Below are 9,876 nucleotides of genomic sequence, written 5' to 3' on the forward strand. Positions count from 1 at the left end.
GGGGGGGGGGGGGGGGGGTCATCTGCGGTAACCAGCCGCCATGTGGCAACTAGGAAGGAAATGAATGAACCGCCGTTAGGAAACCTTCCTTAGCCCTTCAGCCTTCCTCCTTCCTTGCCTATGATCCTCCTACCCCTGTCTCGTGGGGTGGAGTCGCCTTTATCCCTTAAGCCAGGTGAGGCCAGGCGTTCCCGTTCTTGTTCAACTAGACCTCAACTCTGACCATACTAACCCTAGACCATCCCTTAAACCGCCAGCCAAACCGCCAGCCAAATTTCCCCCCAGGGATGATAGGATGCTTTTCCTAGATGGTTCTCTGATGAATCAAAAACGTGGGTTTATGGGGGTGGTCTTGTGTTGTTTGGGGTTTTTTTTTCCTTTCCTTTTTCCGGAGAGGTGTGGTAGCCGTGGCTTGGTGCCATGCTGGGGGAGCTGAGTCATGGGTACTTAGAAATTTTCCACTACAAAATGGCTCCCGGAGCTGCAGCCCCTGTCTTCACAGCGGCTCTCCTCGAAGTTCATTTCTTCCATCCATGCCTAGAGCTGATCCAACCCTAAGGGCCAGGCTGTAAAGGTCACCAGGAGGATTAGGTGTCTGTGAGCCTCAGGCATCCTGCCCTTCTCCCCATCCCGTCTTCCAGAAACCAGATCCCCACTCCACCCTAAGCTGGGGTTAAATATAGCTGCCTGACCTTTCTGCAGCTGGGGTCCTGGGCTTCTGCTCTTTTCCACCTCCTCCTCCTGCCCTCCCCACGCCCAAACATCTGTTGCTCCCAGTCCCGATTTTTGGAGAAGAGCTGGAAGGACAGGTACTAAGCAAATCAGAATGCTGGGATTAGGGGTTGAGAAACCATTCGTTTTCCCTCTCTCTTTCCCTTTTGTAGGAGGGACTTGGGGAAGGGGTGGGTTTCCCCTGGCTAGTTCACTTCTGACCTTTGCTCATGCCCTTTGAGCTTGGTGATGCTGAGTGTTCAGGTCTTTGCTCTCTGGAGGGTGTAGCCCGAAGCTGGGCCAGACGGGAACAAACGTTTCCAGTTAGTGGGTGCGATGAGTGCCACGTGCCTGCCACGTGCCCAGACTGTAGGTGGCAGCAGCAGCGCACCACCCTGTCACTCCTCTACAGATTTCAGATGGGTGGGCAAGTCTCTGAGCCTAGTCACCCCTTGGGCAGGATGTGAGCCTTCACTCTGTGGCCGTGCTGGGAAGCCAGGCTGGCCTGGCAGAGTGGCTTAGGAAGATGAAGTGAGCTCTCCTGGGACCTTTCTGGCGGTAGCAAAGTGGCATCCTCTTCCCTCTGAAAGAGGGTGAGTGGGCCTGGGGCTGCCTACATACCCAGGAGGACTCCTTCCCATGCCTTCTCACCTGTTGTCCCCCTCAGATTTGGCCGTATTGGGCGCCTGGTCACCAGGGCTGCTTTTAACTCTGGCAAAGTGGACATTGTCGCCATCAATGACCCCTTCATTGACCTTCACTACATGGTGAGTGCCACCCGTGCTGGTGGCGGGGAGCAGAGCCTGGCTGAGGCGCAGCCCCTTGACGCCCTCCCTCGTCCCCCCAGGTCTACATGTTCCAGTATGATTCCACCCATGGCAAGTTCCATGGCACAGTCAAGGCTGAGAACGGGAAGCTTGTCATCAATGGAAAGGCCATCACCATCTTCCAGGAGTAAGTGTGGGAGACAGAACAGGAAGCACTTCGCCTTGGAGGAGGTACTGGAATGGGGTGAGCTCCTTGGGTCCGTGGCAGCCCACGTCCCTGAGCTTTGTCCTGTCTTCCCTTGTAGGCGAGATCCCGCCAACATCAAATGGGGTGATGCTGGTGCCGAGTATGTGGTGGAGTCCACTGGCGTCTTCACCACCATGGAGAAGGCCGGGGTGAGCAGCAGGGAGGCGGGAGAGGAGGGGCACTGGCCCTGGGCTGTGGTGTGACCGGGAGATGGGGTGGGGCGGACCTGGGCCAAGAAGGGGGAGCCTGGGTCTGTAAGCACTCCTCTGCTGCAGGCTCACTTGAAGGGTGGAGCCAAGAGGGTCATCATCTCCGCGCCTTCTGCCGATGCCCCCATGTTTGTCATGGGCGTGAACCACGAGAAGTATGACAACCACCTGAAGATCGTCAGGTGAGCGCGGAGGGCGGAGGGCGTGGCGAGGTGGCCAGGTCGCGCTGGTGGTCCACGGTGGGCGGGTCGCGCTGGTGGTCCACGGTGGGCGTGCCCCTCACCTGCCTCCCTCTTCACAGCAATGCCTCCTGCACCACCAACTGCTTGGCCCCCCTGGCCAAGGTCATCCACGACCACTTCGGCATCGTGGAGGGACTCATGGTATGAGTGATGCGGGGCTCACCAGAGCCCATGCAGTGCACACCCAGGCTGGGACCCTTCTCCCTCCCGGAGCGTGGCCCTGGGCTGTGGGGCGTCCGGGATTCCAGGGGATCTGCTCAGGTCACTTAGTTCCTCCCCCGGGAGCGGGGAGGGGGCGGCGTGGTGAGCACTGGGCAGGGCCTTCACGCCGCCTCCTGTTCCCAGACGACGGTCCACGCCATCACTGCCACCCAGAAGACCGTGGATGGCCCCTCCGGGAAGCTGTGGCGTGATGGCCGAGGGGCTGCCCAGAACATCATCCCTGCTTCTACTGGCGCTGCCAAGGCTGTGGGCAAGGTCATCCCTGAGCTGAACGGGTGAGACTCGTTGCCGCTTTTCTGCCCTGGGGACCCGGGGACCCGGGACGCCTGGTGCTGACTCTGCTTCCTTGTGTCTACAGGAAGCTCACTGGCATGGCTTTCCGCGTCCCCATCCCCAACGTGTCCGTCGTGGATCTGACCTGCCGCCTGGAGAAACCTGTAAGTTCGGGCTGGAGCAGCTTTGGTGGGCTGGGGCTTGCAAGACCGGAGCTTGAATAACCGCCTCTCTTTACCTCGTCAGGCCAAATACGAGGACATCAAGAAGGTGGTGAAGCAGGCGGCGGACGGTCCCCTCAAGGGCATCCTGGGCTACACTGAGGACCAGGTACTGATGGGTCAGGGAACTTGGTGTCCACGTGGCCCCGGTGAGCAAGACTGGGTTCTGTGCTTGGCCCTCTCTCCCCCTAGGTTGTCTCCTGTGACTTCAACAGTGACACCCACTCTTCTACCTTCGATGCTGGGGCTGGCATCGCCCTCAACGACCACTTCGTGAAGCTCATTTCCTGGTGTGTGGCTGGCGGGTGGGAGCTGGTGCGTCGGAGCGGGGCCGAGTCTGTGGCCGGCTCGGGAAAACAACCCTCAACTCCCTCTCCTTCCAGGTACGACAATGAATTTGGCTACAGCAACAGGGTGGTGGACCTCATGGTCCACATGGCCTCCAAGGAGTAAAGTCCCTGGACCACCAGCCCCAGCAGGAGCACGAGAGGGAGAGAGAGGTCCTGCGCTGCTGGGGCGTCCTTGCCCCAACTCCGCCCTCCAACACGCTTGAGAATCTCCCGACCTCCACGCGGTTTCCATCCCAGACCCCCTGCGGAAGGGGAAGAGGAGGGGCTGTAGGGAGCCCTACCTTTGTCATGTACCATCAATAAAGTACAGTGTACCCAGGCTGTTTGGTCTTGCTCCAGGGTCAGGATAAAGGGGAGGGGAGCTGCGCTGGGGCCGAGGAGAACTACATCTTGCTGAGAGCACCCAGCCGCACCCAACCAGGCAGGAGCAGGCGCTGCTCCCCTGAAGAGCCACCTGTCCTCAGGTCACCTTGGCTCCTCGCTGAGGCCTTCGGGTGCCAGGGCGACTCGGTGTGCTCCAGATGGCTGTGGCCGAGCCCAGGAATGGCCTGGCTCCGTGAATCCAGATGCCAGCCATTCTGTCTGCAGCTCCCCGGAGGGTGACAGACAGTGGCACAGGAAGTCAGTCAGGGCAGAGTCCGTCCGGCCTCTGGCCAGTTAGTTAGCTGACCTCTGCAGCAGCACGGAGCACGGCCAGCCTGCTGGGTGCAGACGCCCTGCTCTGCCCAGCGGCTGCAAGTCTCAGTGCCCCAGTGACCACCGGCAGTGCAGCTGTGTGGGTGCCCTAGTGTGGCCGAAGGGGTTACAGAAGGCTGGCCCATGGGAAGGGTGGGGACGGCTTTGCTCCCATGTCACGTGTCACCCGTGGACGCACGTGGGTTTAGCGGTAGAAGCACAGAGGGTGCCGGCAACCAGGGCTGAGGCCCTGGCTGTGCCACTCGAGGCACCATTACTTTGGGCAGGTTACTTACAACCTCCGCACCTGCCTCTTGCACCTGCATGCTTTTAAAGTGATATCTAGCGCACTCCTCCGCGCAGAGGACTGTATAACCACCACCAGGAAGTGCTGGAAACAAACAGTGACACAGACGTGTTCAATAAATAATAGTCGCCAGTTTCATTATTATTAGATTCCACACAAACATCAGCTCAGCCCAGCCTGCCTCAGGCAGCGATGCTGAGAGACCCTCGGTCTCGTAGCCCCGGTTCGCCAAGCTTTTCCGAGTCCAGGACATCTTCTCACTCAGCCGGTTGGTCTCCACGTGTGACAGACACGGAGGAGGCACACCTGCCGCTGATGCTTGAAGAAACTGAGACCCTGAGCGCACGTGCGCCCACATACATGCTCATGTGCACACACACGCGCCCACACACGCACACACACACACACACACGCACACAGAGCTTCACCTTTCTGTCTGTCACCCGGCGGTGACTGGGAAACGGCAGGAGCCTCTGTCTCCCTCCGCGATACTGACACGGCACCCGGTCAGACGCAGAAGCCGCCGGGACCGGACGCACTAAGGCCCCCGTAACGCGTGGCACTTCCACCAGGGAGCGCTCACAGCCGCATCACCGCTGTCGACGGGCGGCCGCCGGGAGCGCCCTGCCAACAGGGAGGACGGAGCGCCCTGCCCAGGCCCGCTCCCTCCGCTTGTGACACGGAGGGAAGCCCCCTCTGGTGCACAAGCCGCAGGAGGCCCCTATCTCACGGCGCCGTCGGATGAGACGTCGCGATCCGAGTCCTCAGCCTCGCTTGGTGGCGGCGGGGGCGGCAGGTCGCTAAGCGGGGCCGCAGTGAAAGCAGGAGACTTTCTAGAAAAGAGCGTCAGCTGTAACCTCGGGGCGGGGAGGAATCCTGACGAGGCTGGCACGCCCACCACCCCTGGCCCGACCCCCGGCAGGCCAGGTGGACAGCATCCCAGGCAGGGCAGGACCACGGGGCAAGGGGGGCGAGGGGGGAGAAACGGTCCCCACTTTAACTTGGGGACTCGGAGAGGCTGAGTGCAGAAGTATCTGAGGTCACAGTACGAGACGCCGCCGGAGCCGGAGGGCACCGGCTCTGTGGCCCCAGCTTCACGTCTATGAAGTAGTTTTGCGATTTTTAAAAACTTACGCAGGGTCAAAGGCACAAATTGTGGCCCTCACTTCAGAGAACAATCTGCCCCTTGCGCTCCCTGTCAGTTTTTAGCTGCCTTTCTAACCAGGGGAACCGCCAGAGTCAGCGGCATCGGGAGGTTTCGGCAGTCCAACCACGGCTGGACGCCCGTATCGTCCAGTATCGTCCAACTGCCGAGGGGGAGGGAGCTGCCGGGCTGGGGCGAGCAGACCAGGCGACCTCCAACGGGCAGCCCCACGGCGAGACAGGCCTGAGTCACTGCCGGAGGGTCTCAGGGCTCTCCAGTGAGGGGCGCCGGGTACTGTCCCCTTCCCACCTGTGCCCGGGGGGGCCCTTACCGGTCCCCGGACTGGGTGATGAGCCGGCGGCAGGTCTCCATCTGCACGTCCAGGCCCCGCTTCATGCTGCACATCTCCATGTACTCGTGCAGGTGCCGGTTCATGTCGTTCTTGGCCGTGGCCAGCTCCAGCTGTGGCGGGGGCAGGGCAGGGCAGGGCCGCCGGGTCAGCAGGGCCCCCGTCCCCCGCCCCCGGGAGGCTAACCTGCCAAGGGCACCCCGGGCGGGGGCACAGGCAGCCGTAGTGGAAGTGACGGACTCAGATTTTAAACTAAACCAGCTCAAGGCAGAAGGTGCCTGATACTCCATCATTCCTTCTAGTTTCCCGGGGAGTCTCTCCCACAGAGGATTTCACTAAGGGATCTGCTCTGGGCCTGCATTCTCGGAACAGACTCCCAACGAGAGCCGTGAGGAAGGGACGTTCCTGAGTGCTCCGGCAGCACGTGGGGATGACCCTGCCCCTTCGCGGGGCCCCCCCGGGGCCTGCTCCCGTCCTCACTCCCCACACAGCGCTGTCCCCCCAGCCTGTCCCCCTCTGCAAGCTGGGAGCTCCTGGCAGGGCTGGCCACGGGGCCTACTCATCCCTGCGTGCACGGCCCGCACCTCGACGGCAGAGTCATTAGTTAACTTCAAGCAGCGTCCAGGAGACTCCTGGCCCAGAGGCCGGCTGGGCCCTGTTGAAAGGCACTCGGCTCTCTTACCACCTATTTCCTCTCGTTGCTTTTCTCACTTGTAAGCCCTTTTCAGAGATGAACGGAAGGACTGCCTGCCTCGCTGAATGTCCGACGGGCTCTGAGATGTAGCCCGACTCAAGACACGTCATGCGTGACGTGATGTGTGGCCCAGAGTCGAGGGAACGCAGTCTCCCTCCCAGACCCCGCCTCCGCGCCACGGGCTCGGAGGTAGAGCTGAGAGCCAGGCGCAGAGGCGGTGAAAGATCTGGGCCACAGACAATGTGCTGCCTCTCTTTGTTCTGGGCACAAAGAACAGGGGCCACGAGGGGAGGCAGAGTAAAACTGCTCGGAGGTGATTTGCTTGACTGCCTGAGAGCAAAGAGAAAGAGCGGGAAACCACCCGTGAATGGTCTGAACTGGGCAGAGAGGATGGGAACTCAGAGAGAAAAGAAAATAGTCACAGAGCCAGACAAAGAGAAGGTAGCCTGAGTGGATCAGAAGCCCTAGTGAGCACGGCTCAAAGGACAGCCTTGGTTCCAGAGCTGGGATCCCAGCCGGGGCCCCCAGCAGCAAGAGCATGTCCAGGGGCAGGGGGCACTGACTGTTCAGTCCAGGAGGGAAATACGCTGCCGCCAGCTCTTGTCCAGACTGGCTGCCACCTACACCCCAATTCCTACACCTCAGGAGAGCCGGTATTAAAGAGGAGGGGTGGGTTCTGGAGGCCATCACTCAGCGGGGCAGGGAACAAGGGAACGAACCAAACATATTCCAGCAGAATACGAGGCTAGGACGGCCGCCAGTCTCTACACATTCAGAGCAGGGCTGCAGGAAGGAGACGACCCCAAAAGCCACACTGAAAACCCCGCGCACACTGGCAGCGGGGCAGGGCGGAGGGTGAGGCGGGGAGCAGACTGGAGAGGGGAAGGGGTGGGGGAAGGAACTCCCGCCCACCCTCCACCTGGCCTTGGTCTCACCATCCAAAAATGGAAATGGTCCTGGCCTCCATCCCAGGGCCCCTGAGAGATCAAAGGTCACTGAGTTAAAGGGACCTCAGGTGTCCCATTTGGATGTCCAGGAGCTACACTGCAACCCACACCACTGTGTCCGCCCTCCTGACACCTCCCCTCGTGCCATTCTAGGCGTAGGGAGGAGGAGGACAGTGGGATGGGCGTAAACGGAGAGCGGAGTGCAGGGCCCCCTCCCAGCCCCGCAGCTAGCGGCGCACGGCTGGCTGTGCCTTGCTTTCCTTTTTTTTTGGCCACATGGCATGTGGGGGACGGGGCGGGGGGGGGTCGAACCGGGGCTCGAACCCGCGCCCCCTGCAGTGGAAGTGTGGAGTCTTAACCATGTGACTGCCAGGGAAGTCCCCAGCAGCGCCTTTAAAAGTGAGCATCTGTCTGCCTGGGCAAAAAAGAAAAAAACACCGAAAGCAGAATTTGCTTAAAGGAGCAGGGCCATCAGCTGACGCGCGCTGGGGGAATGAGGGTGTAGGAAAGTAATTCCTCAACTTCCACTGCCGCTGTGAGGGCAGTGGGCTTGGAGAGAGTTCCAGAAGGCTCCCAGCCTCATCCCCAAGTCAGAGCGCGTGGAAAGGACCCTCTCACGCTTGCTCCGGCAGGAGGGCTCACGAGAATCACACGCAAGCCTCGTCCCACAGGCCCTCCTCCCAGGTGCCACAAATCCTTCCCGCCGCCCCTAGAGGCCTCGAGTTTAAGTTGAAGCACCAGTTTCACTTGCATCTCTAGAAGGTTCCTCAAGGCTAGGGAATAAGAATGGAGATTTCCCCACTGGCTCAAAGGTTGAGCCGAGGCAGCAGCAAAGTTCAAGTCCATCCGAGTGGACTTCACTACAGCACTAACAATAATAACAGCAATGATAACAAAGCAACGACTATGTGCTGTGCTGACCACGAGACAGACGCTGCCCCACGCTCTGCCTGGGCCTTATTTCACTTGACCTTCAGACAACCCTGAGGGAGGTATTAGTAAGAAGCCCACTTTACAAATAAAGAAGCAGGCTCGGAGAGAAGAGGCCTGTTACAAGTTAGGGTGGAAATAAGAGACAGAGCTGAGGTTTGAATCCACATCTGTCGGCCTCCCTCCCCAGCCTGAGGTCTTAAGGACCCACCAGAAGTGCTACAGTGGGGAGACCACTCCGCCCCCGCCAGGAAGAAATGGGGAGGCCCTGGAGTCTGGGGTCCCGCAGGGGTGAGGCCATTGCACCTGCGACCCACCGGGAACCTGGGCCCCTCAGCTTCAGCGCACGGCCTTACCTCTATCTGGTCAATGGTTTCCTGATATTCTTTCTCCCGGGTTTTGAACAGGGACTCAGTATCTTTAATCACCTTCTCCAAACTGTCTTCCGGCTGCTGGAGAGGAAAGGGAAGCAGGGGGAGGCCAGATGGGAGGGGTGGGACGGGGCACCACAGGGCAAGGCGAGGGGGAGAGAGTGAGTCAGGTTAAAGGAAGCCGGAGAGAGAGGGGACAAGGACAAAGGACCGGGGAGAAGCAGGTGACGGATGGTGGCCACAAAGGGAACACAGAGCACGGAGCGGACGGTGGGTGGGCGGGGAGGAGCCGGGCCGGCGCCCGGAGAGGAGGAGCCGGGGCCCTGCGGCCGGGAGGGCGGTTACCTCTCCCGGGGCCTCCGCAGCAGCCAGGGCATAGCCCGAGAAATCCTCCCAGAGCAGCAGGGTCTCCTCGGTCTCCTCCCAAGTCAGGCTGTCGCAGTCGTCCTCAAAATCATACTCCCTCCTAGAGACAGGGAGCCCCTGCGTCAAGGCGGGCGGCAGGGAGGGGCTGCTGGGCGGGGCTCCGGCCTCGGGGGAGGGGCGGCGAGGGGCCTGCGGACTCACAGCTGGTTCAGCATGCGCTGCATCTCCTCGTTGATGCTGAGGGCCGTGCTCTCCTCCTCATCCCCGTCGGGGTGGCAGGGCCCGTCACTCTCCGACAGAGAGGTGTCCTCCTCGACGGCAGCCTTGCGCTCCCGCTTCCGCCCCCCCATGGACGGGACCTTAATGGGAGACAAGTGCAGAGACTACAGAGACGAGGCCGGGTGCATGAGGAGAAGGGCGTGGGCGCCGGCAGGGGAGGGCAGCATGGACCAGCGGGAAGGGCGGGCAGACAGAGAGAAGACACAGTTACAAGACGGAACAGAAACACCAGCGTCACCGAGACAAGCAGACAGACACAGATGGGGGCGGGGCTGCAGACTAGGGGGAAGACAGACAAGAAACAGAGAAAACAGAGCAGTAAGATAAGGGGGAAATGGCTGGCCTCGACCACAGTAAGATGTGCATAATGGCCCAGAGGATTTCTTTTCTAAAAAAAAGGCTTCTAGTGAAATGACTGAACTGAGAGGGAACTTTCAGGCTGCAAGGAGGAGGGAGACACGGAGTTGACAAAGCAGAACCTGAGTCACACATCCAGATCTGGAAGCCAGAGGGCAAAGGGAGAGAAATGGAGGCAAAAGAATGAGAGAGGGAGGGAGAGAGAAGGGGAGGGG

At 60.5% G+C, this 9,876-nt stretch overlaps 2 protein-coding genes across 5 annotated transcripts in view; one reads left to right on the forward strand and one right to left on the reverse strand.

Moving 5' to 3' along the window:
• GAPDH (glyceraldehyde-3-phosphate dehydrogenase) overlaps nucleotides 1-3,561 on the forward strand; it is a 5,129-nt gene extending 1,568 nt beyond the window's left edge. The window contains exons 3-12 of the mRNA XM_007103683.4: nucleotides 1,379-1,478; nucleotides 1,559-1,665; nucleotides 1,784-1,874; nucleotides 2,001-2,116; nucleotides 2,236-2,317; nucleotides 2,522-2,673; nucleotides 2,757-2,835; nucleotides 2,918-3,001; nucleotides 3,085-3,182; nucleotides 3,276-3,561. Coding sequence (XP_007103745.1) covers nucleotides 1,379-1,478; nucleotides 1,559-1,665; nucleotides 1,784-1,874; nucleotides 2,001-2,116; nucleotides 2,236-2,317; nucleotides 2,522-2,673; nucleotides 2,757-2,835; nucleotides 2,918-3,001; nucleotides 3,085-3,182; nucleotides 3,276-3,345 — 979 coding nt within the window. The 3' untranslated portion in view covers nucleotides 3,346-3,561. The remainder of the gene's footprint in view (nucleotides 1-1,378; nucleotides 1,479-1,558; nucleotides 1,666-1,783; nucleotides 1,875-2,000; nucleotides 2,117-2,235; nucleotides 2,318-2,521; nucleotides 2,674-2,756; nucleotides 2,836-2,917; nucleotides 3,002-3,084; nucleotides 3,183-3,275) is intronic.
• A 774-nt stretch (nucleotides 3,562-4,335) lies between these two features.
• The window catches only part of IFFO1 (intermediate filament family orphan 1), a 12,108-nt gene continuing 6,567 nt past the window's right edge, over nucleotides 4,336-9,876 (reverse strand). The window contains exons 5-9 of one of the 4 annotated variants that reach the window (XM_024129159.2): nucleotides 9,227-9,384; nucleotides 9,005-9,125; nucleotides 8,645-8,737; nucleotides 5,700-5,830; nucleotides 4,336-5,057 (exon numbers count right to left, since the gene is read on the reverse strand). In XM_024129159.2, the coding sequence (XP_023984927.1) occupies nucleotides 4,946-5,057; nucleotides 5,700-5,830; nucleotides 8,645-8,737; nucleotides 9,005-9,125; nucleotides 9,227-9,384 (615 nt within the window). In that variant the 3' untranslated portion in view covers nucleotides 4,336-4,945. Of the gene's footprint in view, nucleotides 5,058-5,699; nucleotides 5,831-8,644; nucleotides 8,741-9,004; nucleotides 9,126-9,226; nucleotides 9,409-9,876 lie in introns of all 4 variants that reach the window. The other 3 variants (XM_028484219.1, XM_055082490.1, XM_028484217.1) reach the window with 3 other exon arrangements.

The sequence above is a fragment of the Physeter macrocephalus genome, unplaced genomic scaffold (assembly GCF_002837175.3).
Source record: "Physeter macrocephalus isolate SW-GA unplaced genomic scaffold, ASM283717v5 random_146, whole genome shotgun sequence".
In the NCBI taxonomy this organism is placed as follows: domain Eukaryota; kingdom Metazoa; phylum Chordata; class Mammalia; order Artiodactyla; family Physeteridae; genus Physeter; species Physeter macrocephalus.